This window comes from Phoca vitulina, unplaced genomic scaffold (genome assembly GCF_004348235.1).
Source record: "Phoca vitulina isolate PV1807 unplaced genomic scaffold, GSC_HSeal_1.0 scaffold16, whole genome shotgun sequence".
Taxonomy (NCBI): domain Eukaryota; kingdom Metazoa; phylum Chordata; class Mammalia; order Carnivora; family Phocidae; genus Phoca; species Phoca vitulina.
In genome coordinates, this window is record NW_022589719.1 from 26,937,417 (window position 1) to 26,955,962 (window position 18,546).

At 49.6% G+C, this 18,546-nt stretch overlaps 1 protein-coding gene across 1 annotated transcript in view; it reads left to right on the forward strand.

The window, feature by feature from the left end:
• The window catches only part of DTX4 (deltex E3 ubiquitin ligase 4), a 35,831-nt gene extending 17,375 nt beyond the window's left edge, over nt 1–18,456 (forward strand). Inside the window, exons 5-9 of the mRNA XM_032414225.1 lie at nt 652–713; nt 1,610–1,762; nt 4,783–4,944; nt 9,700–9,789; nt 14,976–18,456. Coding sequence (XP_032270116.1) covers nt 652–713; nt 1,610–1,762; nt 4,783–4,944; nt 9,700–9,789; nt 14,976–15,209 — 701 coding nt within the window. The 3' untranslated portion in view covers nt 15,210–18,456. The remainder of the gene's footprint in view (nt 1–651; nt 714–1,609; nt 1,763–4,782; nt 4,945–9,699; nt 9,790–14,975) is intronic.
• The last annotated feature ends 90 nt before the right edge of the window (nt 18,457–18,546 follow it).

Genomic DNA, 18,546 nt, shown 5'->3' on the forward strand with positions numbered 1-18,546 from the left:
CCGCAGAGCTGAGGCGGGGTCCTTCGGGGCGAGTGTGTAGGCACAGGTCTGACCCCTTAGTGGCCGGATTGCGCACAGGCGGGAAGGAGGCCCTGAAGGAGGTTCAGCCGACGAACAGCATCCCGAAGCTGTGGGCACCGCTTCCTGCTTTCCCAGGGAAATAACATCACCCCGACACCACATTATAGATCGAGACAGTACTTAGCACGATGTAAAAGGAAAGCGATAAGCCTACCTCATGGGTTTTTTTTTTTGTTTTTTTTTTAACGTGTAACAGTTTACACAGTTCCTCCAGCTGTCGCCTCACCACATGCTTTGGGCATTGCCCAGGCTCTGATTATATGGAAGAGAAACCCACTCAGCCTATCTCGGGCAAAAAGCGGGTTTGTTGAAAATAGGCACGGCGTGGGGAGGGGGCGTTTGTCAGGGAGAAGACTGCAGGAGGTAGAGATGGGCACGAACACCTCCCACCTCCTCCTCCATCTGCTGATTCCCTTTCAGAGTCTAAAATCCGATTGCAGAATGAATTCCTCCCCTTTCCTGCTTGGAGCCTGGCTGATAACTCCCCTCTCTGGCATGCCCCGCTTGACAAGGCTGTTTGATCCCTTATCTCTGTCTTGGTGGCCCACCAACCATCCTGTCCCCCAACAGGTAAAACCCCCGAAGAAGTGTTGAAGAAGTATCTGCAGAAAGTCCGGCACCCGCCAGATGAGGTGAGTGCAGGGGGAGCAGGGCAGGGCTTGCACCCCTCAGCATTTCCCCTGCCGGATTTTTCCGCAGGATGCAGTGGGAGCAGCTTTCTGTGTCCTGACTGGTACAGAGCTGGTCAGAGCTGACACAGGGCTCCGAGGTTGGTGGTCCGGAGCTGCAGACACCCGCTGACCCCCCACCCGCCCCGTTCAGCAAAGGGCTGATTGATTCTAAGCTACCTTTCCATTAACAGTCTGAATTTAAGACCAACAGTAGGATAAGCTACATTATCGTATCATGAACTGACTTTTCAATGGGTTTGATGTAAATCGGTGGTTCTCAGCCAGAGGGGATTTTGCATGTCTGGAGGGGAGAGGGAATGCTTGTGGGCACAGGCCAAGGATGCCAAACACCCACCCGTGCCCAAGACAGCCCCCTCAGCGAAGAATTCTCCAACCCCAAATGCAAATAGCACCAAGGTTGAGAAATCCTCTTATAAACTTATTTAAGTAGCAGCCCGTCTGGTACACTTGAGGTGCAATTCCTTTGCAAATGTTCAGCTTAAAGGGTCTATCGGCAAGAGTCTATTTCTTCCCCAAGTCACTGGAGAACACCAGGAAAGGACAGTGCATCATCCCATAGCCCTGAAGGAGATTACAGCTTTGGGGGTGAGCCCCAGGTAAGCACAGACCACCACCAGCAATTATTTTAAGAATTGTTCCATTGTGTAAAGTGAGGTAAAGCTATATTTAGATTCCCAAAGGCACATCTGTCTCTACCTTGGTTTGTGGGTTTTCTAGAAGAGTAGGAGGGACAGTTCGCCTGACCTCTGACCATGCAAGAATCACGGTGGAGATGCTCTGGCTTCCCGGGCCGGGTGAGAGCTGACAGCTTCTCTGCTCTGTCCCCCCTCCCCCAGGACTGCACCATCTGCATGGAGCGCCTCACGGCCCCCTCGGGCTACAAGGGCCTGCAGCCAACAGTCAAGCCTGACCTGGTGGGCAAGCTGTCCAGATGCGGCCACATCTACCACATTTACTGCCTGGTCGCTATGTACAACAATGGCAATAAGGTTAGCGCCGGCCCGTGGGCACCCACCTCCCACGCTGGGCCCTGTTGGGGTTGCGCCCCCGTGATCAGGATCAGGCCTCCGCAAAATGATAACCTGTCTTAGCCAACTGCCCCCAGTCTCTACACTGGGTGGGGTGGTCTGAGAGGTATAGACTTCTAGTCCCTGAGGGGTTTTTTGGGGGGGTCCATGACAATGGGCCCGTGGGGGTGTTCATTACTACCAGTGTAGATGGATTTCCTTAATTACTTGTCCTTCTCCAGGGCTAGTGATTTTCGTTACAATTCATTTTCTTTCTTTTTTTTTTTCAAGATTTTATTTATTTATTTGACAGAGAGAGAGAGAGAGAGCACAAGTAGGCAGAGAGGCAGGCAGAGGGAGAGGGAGAAGCAGGCTCCCCGCTGAGCAGGGAGCCCGATGTGGGGCTCGATCCCAGGACCCGGGATCATGGCCTGAGCCGAAGGCAGACGCCCAACCGACTGAGCCACCCAGGCGCTCCTACAATTCATTTTCTTTGGACAATTTCAAAACACCCTCGATTGCCCCTTCAGAGACATTAGGGACTGTTGCCAAAGTATTCCTGGTAGGCCTTTGAACCTCCCTGTTGGAGGAGGGGAGGGCCGTTTGTGGTGCTTCTCTTGTCCATCACTGATGGTGGGGTGGTATTCCTCCAGGAGGCTGATTCCGAGGAATCTGGGAGTCTCCTGAGATGACAACTCTCTCCTTACACTGTCCGAGCTTTCACGAAGCCACTGACTTTTCTCAAGTTCTTTGCTGTGCTGGGAATAACCATCACTCCCCTATCTCCATGAATTCAAATCCTACTTGCTTCTCCAGACCCAGCTTGGATCGCATCAGAGTCTGAGATTTCCCTGGTATCGCCAGCTGCTTACTCATCCCCCCTCCCCAAAAAAAGTCTGGCTTTCGGAGAGTGCTCTGGACTTCTCTTGCTGTGGGAAAAAGAGGCAAGAGAGGCAGCGGACCCAAGCTGGAACCCTGGCTTAGCAACTGAATGACCTTGGACCAGATTTTCAATCTCTCTGAGATTTCATTTTCCATCTGGAAATGGAGATAAAACAACACCTACTTTCAGGGTATTATTACCATTATTATTCAATTTGATATCTCCTTGATATGATAGCTGTAATTTTTTCCCCTTCATCTTTATATAGTCCTGTGATTTAAGTTCCCATAGTGCTGACCTTGGGATCTTTCTCGTCTCAGAGAGCTCAAGCTCAGTCACTGATGGATGATGCCTGTCTGGTCTGGTGCTCACTTTTCTGACCCTAGGTTAAAAGGTTTCATTGGGATTTTGCGTTTTAAGAGGTTATTTTGGATTTAAACGGGTTTTTAGCACATTCATTCCATTTTTGGTGTCTGTTTTCAAGAATAATCTAGCACCTCTGTATTTATTTCCATAGTGCTTCAGAAATATGTCTCAAGACACTATCCTTCATTCTTTTTGCACTAATACTTTGAAGCATGCATTTTAAATTTTCTTTGCACAGAAGAGGGAACAAAAGGGCCCAGAGACAAATGAAGTGATTCACCCCCAAGGTCATGAAGCAAGTTAAGGCCAGAGCAGAGAGCGGGACCGTGGGCTCTTGACCCCAAGCCTTGGGTTCCTATCCATCGATCACATGAAGGAACCTTCTCCATCACCCTGAATACAAGTTATTCTTTTAAATTCATAGAGCTTCCATTGAAAAGTCCCCAGATAGCTCCGCAGAGGATCTCTGTCCTCCTGAGGTGGTGCAGACGTCCTGGAGCACTCCGGTCCCTGTTATGCCACAGCCCTTTCTGCACACGCTGCTCCCTGCTCACGTCTTCCTTCTCACCCACTCTCTTCTGGAAAGCCTGGGAACAAGGCTCCTCCCACCCATGCAGTTCACGCCTCGCTGGGCCCCGCTGTGAAGCCAGGGCCCCTTATATCTCTGCATCCGGAGTCTGGCCCTGCCCCCCAACACAGCCCCCAAGGTGCAATGCGGAGCTGGGGTGTTTACACACACCCCCTGGGGCCCTGGCCTTCAAGTGTGCTGTGCCTCAGTTTTCCTCTCTGTCAAAGGGACTCATTTTTAAGACTAATAGTAATAATAAGGCTAATATTCCTTTTCAGCCACTATCAGGTGAGGCCTGAATGAAACAAGATGTAAACTCTGTTGTAAGGTTTAAAATGCTATAACTAACAACTCATTCCCTCCTTCACTGCATGTGCAGACCTTATCCTCCCTCTTCAAAGCCATTTCACAGCTCTTCTTCAGGGATCATTTTCTTAAAAGTCAGCTTCATCTACTCCAGCACATGGCACCCACTTTGTCTTTTCAGAGCAGTGGTTTGCAAACTGTACGAGCATTAGACTCGCCACAGAGATCATAAAAGCACGAATAACATTTAGATGCACCACTTCATGGCGTGCAAGACTTCCCGTGGGTTATCTAATTTAATCTTTCCAACAACCCGGTGAGATAGATACTATTATTTTCCTTGTTCTGTGAAAAAACAAACAAACAAACAAACAAAAACAAAAACAAGACTCAGAGAGGTTAATTAATTTGCTCAAGGTCACACAGCAGGTAGATGGCAGAGCTGAGAATCAAATCCAGGTGGTTTGACTTCAGAGTTCTTACTCTTAACCGCTATGTTCCATAGGTAACCCCCTACCCCCAACCAGTCCAACTCGGTGTCCTGGGGTGGGGTCCAGGCATCTTTATTTCTAGCAAACTCCTCAGGGGTTGTGATGCTTGGCAGTTCGGCAATGTACTCCCTGGTACTTTGTTGTCTGCCCCACTCATTTGGTACTTAGCGGGTAAATAATGATTTAACCCGCCCCCGTGAGCTGGTCTCCCTTTCAAGGGTGGGGTCTCTCTTACATGTCCCTTAGCAGGGAGCTGAGTTGTGGAATTTACTTATTTGGGTGCATTTCGTTCCCCTGGCCCTTTATCTTCATTTCCTTCCAGCGTTAGGTGGGGAGGTTGTTACCAAAACTGATTCCCAATGTGGCTGTTCCGGCCTTGTCCCCTCAGGATGGAAGTCTGCAGTGTCCAACCTGTAAGACCATTTATGGAGTGAAGACAGGCACCCAGCCTCCGGGGAAGATGGAGTACCACCTCATCCCTCACTCCCTGCCTGGCCACCCCGACTGCAAAACCATCCGGATCATCTACAGCATCCCTCCCGGCATTCAGGTGAGCTCACTCTCAGCCACTGGCTATTTTTTTTTTTTTTTTAGGTTTACATGTTGGCAGGAAATATGTGTGTCTTAATCTGTTCAGGCGGCTGTAACAAAATACCACAGACTGGGTGGCTTTTAAACAGCAGGAATTTATTTCTCGCAGTTCTGGAGGCTGGGAAGTCCAAGGTCAAGGTGCTGACAGATTCACTGCGTGGTAAGGGCCTGCCTCCTAGTCCATAGATGTCTTTTTGCTGTGTCCTCATGGCAGGAGGGGCCAGGGAGCTCTCTGGGGTCTTTTTCATAAGGGAGGGTTCCTTTCTGATCCCATTCAGGAGGGTTCACCTTATCACCCCCACCCCCCCCGCCAAGGCCCCGCCTCCAAATACCGTCACCTTGGGGTTAGATTTCAACCCATTAATTTCAGAGGGACACAGACTTTCAGTCTATAGCATCCCATCAGCTTCCTGTCCTTTCGTGCAAAATGCGTTCTATTCCAATAGTGCCCAAAGTCTTAACTCATTCCAGCATCAACTCGAAAGTCTAAATCTGAGGTCTGGCCTACAGACCACGTAGATCAGAGGTGGGGGAGACCCCAGGTGCAAGTTCCTGTCCAGCTGGGAACCCGTGAAACCGAACAGGTTATGTGGTGGAGCCCCCACGAACGGGATGGGTGCCCTTGTAGAAGAGCCCCCAGGGACCCCCCCCCTTGCCTCATCGAGGCCACAGGGAGAAGACAGGATCTGTGAACCAGGAAGGGGGTGCCCACTAGACGCTGGATCTGCTGGCGCTAGACTTCCCAGCCTCCGGAACGGTGTTAAACACACTTGTGTTGTTTAAGCCGCCCTGCCTGTGGCTTTTGGTTACAGCAGCCCGAGAGGGCTAAGATAATTTTATACTATGAAAAGTTTCCTTTCTCCCATCTACACGGTCTCAGCCCCTGCCCCTGACCTTCCACCATTGTTCTGACTTTCTTATGTGTCCCCCGGCTTTCTCTCTGCCTGCGCAGCGAAGATGCTTTCCGCCCCGCCTATGCGCACCCAAAACATGACATATTAGACACACCGTGATGCGCCCTGCATTTTTCAATTAACAATAGAGTTTGTAGATCTTCCCATGTCAGTATATCTTCCTTGTTCCTTCTTAGCTCTGGGTGATAATCCATCATGTAAATGTACCATAGTTTATATTCAACAGTCTCCATTTGAGGGGCATATGGATTGTTTCCAATCTTTTACTACAACAAATAATGCTGTAGTGAAAAACCTTGTATGCCTGTGAGTGTATCTGTAGAATAATTTTCCAGAAGTAGAGTTTCTTTGTCAAATGGCATTTGCATTTAATATTTGATAGATGTTCCTTGGCTTTGATTTGGGGGAGGGGCATTTCTCTCCTCTTTTGATTCTTTGAAAGGCAGTCCTAAGGAACAAATTGAACAGTATTCCTGCCAGTAAATACAAATGTGTTCCTTCCATCACACATTGAAGCTTTTCCAAAATGATCTAGGGTACTTATTGGATTCATTTATTGGGCAAATATTTATTAGTTTATCCTTCCCTCCTCCTTCCTCCTTGCCTTCTTCCATTTTGTCTCTTATTTTTTTAAAAGATTTTATTTATTTGGGAGAGAGAGATTGAGAGAGAGAGAGCATGAGCAGGGGGAAGGGTAGAGGGAAAGGGAGAAGCAGACCTCCCGCTGAGCAGGGAGCCCCCACACAGGGCTCGATCCCAGCACCCTGAGATCATGACTTGAGCCGAAGGCAGACGCTTAACCGACTGAGCCACCCAGGCGCCCCTGTCTCTTATTTAACAAATATTGGGAGATGGATTATGGGCCAGGCACATTCTAGGTGCTGGAGAAACAATGGTGAACAAAACGGACAGTCCTTGCTCCCCTAATGTCCCCACTCAAGGGGGATGAGGAAGACAACAGACAGATGCACAACCAAGGTACTTCCAACTAGTGATAAGTCACATGGAAGAAATAAAACAGGGGTGTGTGATAGTCTGTAAAAGAAAAGAACTGAATAAAAAACATGGTTCTTCCTTGAGGGACTTACCAGCCACTCAGGAAAAATAAATACACATCACAAAACTATAGAGCAAAACACGGCGTGCACCATTGATGAATGCTGTGGGAGGCCACACAGCGTCTCCAAAGTCTGGCAGACCTGGGTTCTGAAAGCTGGTTGACTCCTTATTGGCTGGGACTTTGGACGACCCCTTGACCATTCTGAGCTCGGTTTCTTTATCTGTAGAGCTGGGAGCCTCCTGTGCAGAGGGTTTGGCAGGCTAGGAGATGACATTTGTATGTGCACATTGTGGTATTGGGTGCAGTGCTGAGGTGCTCAGTGCCTGGTCACTGGCGTTATTGGAGTATGCTATTTCTCAGGGTGAGGAAGAGGGCTTATGTCTGTCTATCTGGGAGGGTCGGAGGAGACTTTCTCGTGCAGGGCACATGGTAGTAGAGCTTGGAGAACCATGAAGGAATGGAGAGATTTGTAGTGGGAGGACACAGCGGAGTTGTAGCGGGGAGGAAATGGGGGTGTTGGAAGAGTTTAATTTGGGATTTATGACTTGCAAAGGTGGGGGATGGGAGGAGGGCGCATGAAGAGTGGAGAAGACTAGGCGGTGAAGGAGGACCGCAGCCAGGCCATGGGAGGACGCCAACATGTGGGGGGCTACAACTTCGCCTGCCAGGCTGGGGAGCACTAAGAGGCTGCTGGGCAAGACTAGCATCATGGAAAGTTGTGCATTGGGAATGCGGTTCAGGAAGGTCTGCCGGGCAGAAGAATGAGGGGTGAAGACCTGATAGGCCAGTTAGGAGACCACTCTGGGTCATGGGGCCCGAACGCGGGAGGCGCTGGGGACAAGGGAGAGCGAGATACGGTTGGATGTGGGGGCCGCCGAGACTTCTGCGATGACTGGAGGCATCCAGTTTGGATGGTAGCCACAGGACTGACAATGTGGGAGTCGGGAGAAACAGCCGACGGCCCCGTGGTGGCAAGTAGAACAGACTGAAGTGGGCGAGGATCGGGACAGGGCAACTCTTTTGCAGGAGGCTCTTTTCCCAGCCTCCGGGACTGAAGAACGGAGAGGTGGCACTAGGGGGGAGAGGGGCCCCAAGGCTGTGTCAAGGGAAATGCCTCTCTCTGCGGTCAGGACAGCCGCTCCGTGGACCCACCCTGAACATCCGCAGCAGGACACGAGGGCCACGTCTGTCCCTGTCCCCAGAGACTCCCAGAGACTGCACGGGCGTGGGCTTCCATGAGCAGTCGAGAACTAGGAGCTCCGCCTTCAGAGAATGATTCCCTGGGGGAGAAACTCTGATCCAGGGAGGCAGAGTCATGACTGTTCCGCTTAGTGACAGGCCGGGAGCAGGCAGCCCTGCTGGGTCGGTGCCGGGCGGGCGTCTGGGTTGGCTGCACCCCGGGCACGTCTCAGGCGGGCGAGGCGCGGGCAGAGCCGTGGTGGGAATCGGCCCTTCCGTCGGGCAGCCTGGCCGACAAACAGCTGTGGCCGTGAGCGTGTTGTAAATGTGGAGTGATTTCGCATGGATGTGGAATTCAGGGCTGTCAGGTCCCGCATCTCCAAGCATCTCCAAGAAGACGGTGTTGCGGCTCTCAGCCCACAGGAACCTTTCCCTTCGCCAATATCGCACTCAACGCTGTTCAGTTTGCCAAATGATAGATGATCTACCACGCTATTAAAAAATTTTCTTAAATCACAGGATTTTAACATCAATTTGGAACCACCATCCATTATAAAACAAAAAAGAAAAAAAACCCTCAAAAGTCTGTGTTTTCTTGCAATCTTGGCATTCTTGCATTCATTCACTCGTTCACTCATTTTTTTCAGCCAGAACTCACTTACCATTTGTGTGAGAGCTTGTGCCAGGAGCTGCATGGAATTATCATTATTATATTGGTTTCATCTAGAAGGGATTTTTCAAGGGGTTCCACAGACCCTCACGGGTCAGAGATGCTCCGAAATTACAGGCAGACCTTTGTGTGTGGGCGGGCACGGGTTGGGGGAAGTATGTGCAGTGGTACTGGGAGAAAATCCCGCCCTTTTCATGAGCTGCTCAGGGGGCCTGTGGACACATTCTGGACCCTGATTACCAAGCCTGCCTTCTGGCTGAAGTCTGCTTCAGTTTTTTTCCCACCCAGCGGCCCGAGACTGCTTGCCTAATTGGGGTATTGGTGCACCCCACGTTCACTGCCGCATTATTCACAATAGCCAAGACAGGGTAGAAACCTAAGTGTCCACCAGTGGTTGAATGGATAAAGAAGGTGATCACACGGCCCCTGGCTCAGAGGCACTTTTGTGAATCTGAGTAGTTTGGAGGTAGACCGTTCAGTGTGCCCCAGGAAACCTGGACTTAAGTTTTGGCAAAGCCATTGGAGAAGCCCAGTAACCTCTCTAGGCTGCAAGTTTTCCTCTTTCGTAAAACAAAAGAGCCGGCATAGCTGTTGGATGATGATGATGAACATTTACCGAGTTCTTACTATGCTCTGGGGCCAAGCGCACTTAACATTCATATTCTCCCTATTTAACAGCCGGGGTATCCACACCCCAAGAGAGGGCTCCAGCCAACACCTCTGGGTCCAAACCCAGGTGAAACCGCTACTGTCACGGCTTTGGGATCTGTTCTCTGTCTAGACACTACGACCCTTATTATTGTCATCATTATTTGAATTAGTCACGGTCTGCTCCCCTTTGTTAAAAATATGTTGAACACCGCCCTTCGCTGTCTTTCTTTCTGCTTTCAGGGGCCAGAACACCCGAATCCTGGGAAGAGTTTCAGCGCCCGGGGCTTCCCACGACACTGCTACCTTCCGGACAGCGAGAAAGGGAGAAAAGTAAGAGCGGGCGTCTGGGTGGGGTGGAGGAGGATTTACTTCTGTGTCAGGGCCCCAAGTTTTGCTTCCTGCCATGCACAGGCTAAAAATAGCGGGGTCTCTTTTTACTCTAGATGCACATGGTAACAAGGTCATATTTGAGTCAGCCATAGGTAAGGGTAGATAGGATTAGAATTTTTTTCTCTTGCAGGGTGGTGGGGGTACGGCTCTTTCTTCTCCTGGATAATACCGGCAATAATTGATCTATTTTAGGATCCTTTCTCTCAGGCTTTGCTGCTTAGCAACTGGTCCTGGGACCAGTACCGGGGGCCACACCTAGAAGCTTGGTAGAAATGCAGAACCTTAGAACCTACTTCATTTTAACAAGATCCCAGGTGATCTGATAGCACATTAAAGATCCCTTGCGGCAGGGATCTTAATGTGGGGGAGATTACTCTTTTATAATGTACTTTTGTATTCTCTGACTGTCCCAAAAAGGCAGAGGGAAAAAAATCACTGGGTTTCTGGATTCCCAGTGATTCATGGTCAGGCTTCAGTGGTTCTATGAATTGTAAAGTTAGAATGAAGTTTTTATGTTTATTTTTCTGTGGCAAAGGCCAGAAAATCATTGGATTTTCAAAACCTTCCCTAACCTCAAAAAGGATAAGAACCATAGATCTAGGGGGTGTTGTGCCCCTTGTGGGGTGCTAGGGTGCAGTGCTGGACGAGAGGTGGATTTTATTTTATTTTTTAAGATTTTATTTTATTTATTTGAGACAGAGAGAGTGAGAGAGAGAATGAGCGGGGGAGGGGTGGGGCAGAGAGAAAGGGAGAAGCAGACTCCCTGCCGAGCAGGGAGCCTGATGCGGGACTCGATCTCAGGACCCTGAGATCACGACCTGAGCCAAAGGCAGATACTTACCGACTGAGCCACCCAGGTGCCCCAAGAGGTGGATTTTAGCTAGCTTTCTCCAGGTCATGCTGTGTAACAAACAACCTCAGTCTCAGAGGCCGACTTCAACAAATGTTTATTTCTCATGCACTTTGCATGCCAGTAGCTGTGGCTTGTTTGCTGCTTGAGTCAGCTCAGTCTGCTCCACGGGGCTCCATGCCCTGGAATCCAGCTTGAAGGAGCAGCCCTTCTGTGATCTATGCCCTTCCCATGGAACTGGGCCGAGGACCAAGAGAAAATCCAAGTGGAATGGTACAATCCTACTAGAGTTGCCCCTGAAAGCTTGTTGCTCCTACTCACATTTCACCAGCCTTGGGCACCATGCAAGCAATGGGGTCGTGAACTGCCTACAAGTGGCCCCTTGGGTCCCACGGCAAAGGGTATGGATATGTTCTCCTCTTACAGAGGAGAAAGCAGATCGTTTGGAACAATGAGAAAATCAACCACATCGTGAAGATGTGCCCAGTGCAAGGTCCTCAGATTAGGAGTCAGGCTTAGTCCTGATACCTGATTGCCCTGAACAGCCCCAAATCGGTACCTGAGCCCCAGATCGACTGTCCCAACTGCTGGCTAAACATGTCCACTATGAAGTCCTACTACTAAAACTTGAATCCTCTTGCCAAGAGCTGCTCCTCTTCCATGCCTCCTTCCCCATGTTAATGACATACCCAGGATCCCTGGGACCCAGATTGGACACGTTAGTGGACCCTTGCTCTGAACGACCACCCCACTTGGGGCATTTCCCTGTGAACTGCCCGCTAAATTGACTCCTTTTCTAATCCTGCCACTCCCAACCTAGTAAATCCTTTCATCTTTCACCTGCTACCAGGTTAAATATCCTTTTTTTTTAAAGTAGGCTCCATAAAAAAAAATAAAAATAAAAAAAATAAAGTAAAGCTCCATGCCCAGTGTGGAGCGCAACGCAGGGCTAGAACTCACAACCCTGAGATCAAGACCTGAGCTTTACTCTAGATGCAGTCTTAACAGACTGAGTCACCCAGGCGCCCCACATGTTAGATATCCTAAAGCACGGTTTCTAGCATCAAGCTTTTTTGTTGAGAAGAAATAAAGTAGGAAAAAAACCCAAAAAATTGTTTTGATGTCTTTCCCTTCCTTCTTTACAATGTACAACCTTCTCAGTTTGGCATATAAGACCTACTACAGTGTGGGTCTAAACCTTCCCCTCATACTAATTCCTCACCTTTATCTTTCATTTGTCTGCTGGTCTGGGGCCCTAACCTGGGCTCTTGCACAGCAAGGTAATAAAGAGCATGGGTTTGGGAACCAGACTGGCTTTGGTCCGAGTCCTAGTTTTGCAATTTACCAGAAGTGGGGACTGGCATAAAGATGAACATTCTGAAGTCTTAGTTTCCGGATCTATAAAACAGCGGTGATCATTTCTATCTGCATGGACAGGATGTTGTAAAAATTAAATGAAAGTAGCATTTGTAAAATGCCCAGCATGGTGAAAACTGTTGTTGTAATTACACACGCTTCAGCTCATATTTATTTACTGTGTCTACATGTCCTTTTCTACTGATATACAATTGACCCTTAAATAACTCAGGGGTCAGGGGAGCTGGCCCCCATCCTCCTGAAGTTGATATCCACATATAACTTTTTTTAAAAAGATTTATTTATTTGAGAGGGAGGGAGCAGAGAGGGAGTGGGGGGAGGGACAGAGGGAAAGAATCCTCATGCAGACCCTCCGCTGAGCGCGGAGCCCTACACAGGGCTCCATCCCAGGATCCTGAGATCAGGACCTGAGCCCAAATCAAGTCGGACAGTTAACTGCCTGAGTCACCCAGGAGCCCCTCCACATAAAGCTTTTGACTACCCCAAAACTTAACCAGTAATAGCCTACCGTTGACCAGAAGCCTTGCCGATTACACAAGCAGTCAATTAACACATATTTTGTATGGTATGTGTATGAAATGCTGTATTCTTACAATAAAGTAAGCTAGACAAAAGAAAATGTTATTAAAAAAACTGTGAGTGCTGTCCTATAAAAGTTTTTATAGGACTGTAAAAAAAAAAAGTCCGCATATAAGTGGACCTGAGCAGTTCAAACCCATGTTGCTCAAGGGTTAACTGTATTCACACCCTCCTCTCCCTCCGATACTCGGTTCAAAAGCATCTTCCTCCCTGAAATCTATACAGATTCGCATCTGAGAGTCAACAGAGTAGTGATTCAGACCATGGACGGGCGGTGAAGTCAGGCAGTCCTGAAGTCAAGGTCCCCTCTGCGCTTGCCTGGTGTCCGACCAGGGCAAGTCTTATTCTGCTGAGCTTCTTCATCTGCAGAACGGGGATTAATGAGAATACCTGTTGTATCTGATTGTTGTAACTACTACATGACCCAGTGCTTGCTACTTGTAAGTGAACACTCAGGGAAGGTCGATCATATTTCTAACGTATGCTATTGTTATTGTTGTGACTGTTATAATTTCCCACCTCCAGCCCATACCATGTTGACAGTAGTTCTTTTTTTTAAGATTTTACTTATTTATTTGACAGAGAGAGACACAGTGAGAGAGGGAACACAAGCAGGGGGAGTGGGAGAGGGAGCAGTCTTCCTGAGGAGCAGGGAGCCCAACGCAAGGCTCAATCCCAGGACCCTGGGATCATGACCTGAGCCGAAGGCAGGCGCTTAATGACTGAGCCACCCAGGCACCCCAGTGTTAATAAATCTTAAAAAAAAAAAAAAAAAAAGAAGAGGGGCGCCTGGGTGGCTCATCATTTAGCGTCTGCCTTCAGCTCAGGTCATGGTCCCAGGGTCCTGGGATCGAACCCCGCGTCGGGCTCCCTGCTCCACAGGAAGCCTGCTTCTCCCTCTCCCACGCCCCCTGCTTGTGTTCCCTCTCTCTGTCTCTGTCAAATAAATAAATAAAATCTTTAAAAGAAAAGATTTATTAATACTTATTTTATTTTTTATTTTTTTATTTTTTAAAGATTTTATTTATTTTTGACAGAGAGTGTACAAGCAGGGGAAGCAGCAGGTGGAAGGAGAAGGAGAAGCAGTCTTCCCGCCGAGCAGGGAGCCCGATGCGGGGCTCCATCCCAGGACCCTGGGATCATGACCCGATCTGAAGGCAGACGCTTAACCGTCTGAGCCACCCAAGCGCCCCTTATTTTATTTTTTAAAGATTTTATTTATTTATTTGTCAGAGAGAGAGAGAGAGCACAAGCAGGGGGAGCAGCAGAGGGAAAAGCAGGCTCTCTGCTGAGCAGGGAGCCCGATGCGGGGCTCAATCCCAGGACCCTGAGATCATGACCTGAGCCAAAGGCAGACGGTTAACTGACTAAGCCACCAGGCGTCCCAATACTTTTTATTTTTCAGAGAGAGAGAGAGAGAGAACAAGGGGAGGGGCAGAAGGAGAGGGAGAGAACAGATCCCCCGCTGAGCATGGAGCCCATCTCAGGGCTCGATCTCACGATCCTGAGATCATGACCCAAGCCGAAATCAAGAGTCGGACGCTCAACCAACTGAGTCACCTGGATGCCCTATGGTAGTTCTTTTTTGTATCCAGGGCATTTACATCGGGTGCTTTCTTCATGCTGGATAGGATGTTAGGCAGTTGTCTTACTCAACAACGATTTTTTTTTTTTTTTAATTTCGCTGAATTAGAACATTCTGCAAGGCCTAACACCTCACTGGGCGTCACTTACAAAATAGAGACGATAATAGCCCCTGCCAGATCTGCCTCCAAGTGTGCTTGTGAGGACCAGGGGAGCAAATACATATGAAATAGCCTGGTAGAGGTCACAGCACTTCAACCACGTCCCTGGAGAACTATGGCACGTCTCTAGCTGCGTGTGCCCTAATTTCCCCTTCGGGGAGGGGGTGGTAGCGAAGGCACAGCTTCCGAAGCTCTGGGATCGTAAGTGCCTTGAATTCCTAGGTCCTATCTTTTAGCTGTGATGTTGGTAGCTAACGTTTGTTGAGTAGCATGTGCCAGTCCTTACTATGAAAGCGCTGGTAACATTTAGCAGATCATAGCATTGCCATTTTATAAGTAAGGAAATTAAGGCTCAGAAAGGTGACATCATTTGTCCAAGTTCCCACAGTTCACTGGTGACAGAACCAAGACTTGCACCTCCCTGACACCACACCCAAACTCTTGCTGTTCACTGTGCCGCTTGGGGCATCATGACTCAAGAAGAGGTGGACATTTGGGAAGACTCTGCCGTCCAAGGCGTAGTCTTTGACCGACACTAAGTGTCTGCCTTTGGTCTCCTGCCTTGACTCGCTCAGGTGCTGAAGCTGCTGCTCGTGGCCTGGGATCGCCGCCTCATCTTTGCCATTGGTACCTCAAGCACCACGGGCGAGTCAGATACCGTCATCTGGAACGAGGTCCACCACAAGACAGAGTTCGGCTCTAATCTCACAGGTCACGGCTACCCAGACGCCAATTACCTGGATAATGTGCTGGCTGAACTGGCTGCCCAGGGCATTTCAGAGGACAGCACTGCCCAGGAGAAGGATTGAGCTGGTGGGGGGAGGGGGGTCTTTGGGCCAGGAGGGGCTGTGGGGACCACAGGGCAGGAAGCGGGAGAATCAAGGTGGAAGTCGGTGCCATGCCCTCCCGACTCCCTCATTTCCCCTTCTGTCCTATCCCCATCCCCCATCCCTCCTGGCCACAGTGGGGAGCGAGATTGAGTAAGGTGACGTCATTCATAAACCTCATCCACCACAAAGGGGACAAGGGATGAGGGCCATCCTCGGTCTGTTCCCATGGAGTTTTCGGTGCTGGGTAGGCAAGAACCCCCCCACCCCCCTAAATAGGGGGCACGGTCAGCACACTTAGGGTACGGACAGTGCACGGGCACTCCAAACCCTGGCCTTGTGAAGCCTGAGGTTCAGTACCTCAGCTGGCTTCTTGCTGCTTCCACTCTCCTTTGAGAGCGGAGTTTCTGCTTTTCTCTCCTCCTCTGGAGGCGAGGAGCTCTCACTGTGCAAGATTGGGGGGCAAAGGGGTGAACCGCTAAACTGCTGTGACATCAGAAATCAATGCCTCTGTGTACAGCGAGGAAGCACTTCTCACCAAGAGGGTCAGGGAGGCAAAGGCTTCTGGGAGCACATTTAGCTCTCATAACAGTCATTGGCTTCTCTGGGCCCTCCCTCCTCACATTTTTGACCTGTCCAAAGAGGCATCTGGTTCTCTTGTGTGGATGGATGGACTCTGGGATTCCTCTCTGGGGTGGCATCCCATGATGTTTCCAGCCCCTCTCTGACCAGACCAGAGTCTGCATCCCACTTAGCATCTGAACTGTCCTCAGGGAGAGGAGCCCAAAGCCTTCTTCCCAACTCATCCCAGACCAGCTCAAAGATTCCATGAGTTTCATCAAGTCACTGTGAGTAGAGCCCACGCTGGGCTCTGTGCCATCTGTGTATGTGCATATATATGTGTGTGTGCGTGTATGCACCACTGGGCCAGGTTGGTGGACAGTCCCATCCTGTTCTCCCATTCTGTTTTGCAAACTGTCAAACTCCAGTTCTGATGGGGATCAAACAATCAAGCTGTGGTTCCTTAACTTTCCTCACCCTTTGCAACCCATCCCATAGTAAACTTGGACCCAGATGGTAACAATCATGCATCTTGCCAGATGTCCCAAGGAACTGTGCTTGGGAAGAAGTGTAAGATGAGGGCTGGACTGACCCCTTTTTATATCTCTTTCAAGATTGGATCTAACCAATTCATCCAGTCTTGTTTCTATGAGGGCTTTGATCTGTCTCCATGTACATTTGCTAATCAGAGCTCAGAGGTGGTGCTGGGCCCCTCATCTGTTGCAGATTGACCTAGAGCATGGAGGGAGACTTTTTAGCTCATTCCTAACAGGGTTGGGACCACATCATGGTCCAGTCCAACCTGCATTTGGGTTGTGTCCCAAGACTCTATCCCCTCTCCAGCATTCCTCTTGCTTTTTGCTTCCCTTAAGGAATGAATTGGGGGTCAGGGAGGAGAGAAGGGGGATCAAGAAGGGAAACCCAATTCCCCCTTTGAAAGTGGGTTCTTTGAACTATATGTTTGAGGGAAGTTCCTCTGGATACTAATTTGAATTTATATACCTCATGTTTTGGGGGTTTGACGTATATATATCCATATATATTTCATAATATTTGGAAGGTTTTTGATGCTAGAAAATTGAAACAAAAGAACCTTCAGAAATGGTACTTAAGTTAGAACCTGAAGCCAGGCTTTCCTGCAAACTGGCTCTGTAGCTCCTTGCTGTTCGCCCATAACCGTTTTGATGTTCGTGTGGCCAGTGGATTCCCCTGAGTGTCACCCAGTTCCTTGGGACATGCTGGTGCTGAGCCTTTCCTCATTCTTCAAATGGCTATCAGGATGCTAATTGGCTCCAGCAGAGGAAGCTCTGATAAGAGGAATTGTTCCTGACACCTTAGGTCCTGTTTCTCCTGTCAGCCGGCCGCCATCTTATCTCACCAGCGGACCAGGACATTGGACCTGAGTTCACTGCACCACAGGGCACAGTTTCCTGCCACAGTCGGGAGGAAACATATGAACTCAGTGGAAGGGACATCGCTGCGGTGTTTAATATCACACCCCGTGCCCTCTGCCAGGCTACCGTGTAACAGAGATCATTGAAGAGCCTCACTGTAGACTTAGTACCATCTCCGCCTTCAGCAGGAGACCCAGGTCAAGTGTCTGCTGAGCTTCTCACCCACGGGGATCAGGAAACAGATTGAGGGTCAGTGGGTAGAAACACACAGCTGTGGAGTAGGTGGGGAGAGGAAGAAAATACACTCTGACAACTGGCAGTGGTCAGCGGGGAGAGGCTGGTTTCCCTGCAGCAGGCAGAAGAAGGGATGGGCGGGGAAGGGGACAGCTGAGCAAAGAAGGGAGAGGACTGCGAATGGACCAGGCAGGGTGCCGGGGGCAATACCACTTTGAGAGTGAGTCTTCATACTTCAAGACTTCCCTGTCTAGGATGCTGACTATGTCTGTGCCCGGTTCTCTTCCTCTCTGAAGATGCTCCATAGGCGTGACCTCATCCTTATGCTGTTCTTCTGAGGGGCTTTCTAGGCAGAAGGGATCTTGAATCTCCTTTCTAACACTGTGCCAGGCAAGGCGGGGGCATCCCTTTGCCCTTTTTCTGTGCCAGCCTGGAAAGGCACAGTCTCGGGCTCAGTGAGAACCCTGCAAGCAGGGGTCCTGAGCACCCACCCCTCTGACATAGGATGTTTTCCCACCACTGCTGTTCCCGCTGTGTCTCCTGGCCCGCGAGGGGAATCCCACGCCTTTCCTTTCATGCACCAGCAGCCTACTTTCTCCCTTCCTGAGTCTCCAGGGATGACAAATGGGATTGAGGACTAACTCTGTCAGATGCGCATCCCTTAAAGGTTACTTGTGTATATGTGGTTGTGCGTGCCTTTGTGTTTCATATCCTTTCCTCTACCTTTTTTGTAAAACTTGGACTTCTCTGTGGTTTTACACTTGGTCAAAAGTACTCGTCCTGTTATTGCACTGTTGTGTGCATGAGAGGGTAGGGGGCAGGCTCCATGTGGTACAAGAAAGGGCCCTGTCCCCTTTTCTTGTCTGTGGTCACTGGCAATTGAGTGGGGGTTTTCTGGGAGAGGGAAGGCGAATGTCCTAATGTAAATCTTTGTAACTGGTGTGTTTTGAAGTCCTTGGTGTTGCTGTGAGAGGACATCGCCACCTGGTGCTCATGAGGTGTATGTGCAGAACAATAAATGGCAAGTGAACAACCACAAATTGCTGTTAACCTTCTGCTTTTTGCAGATTAGGGCACCGAATTGTGAGGCATTTGGGGCACTTCCCCGACCTGTAAGCAACCACAAGCCC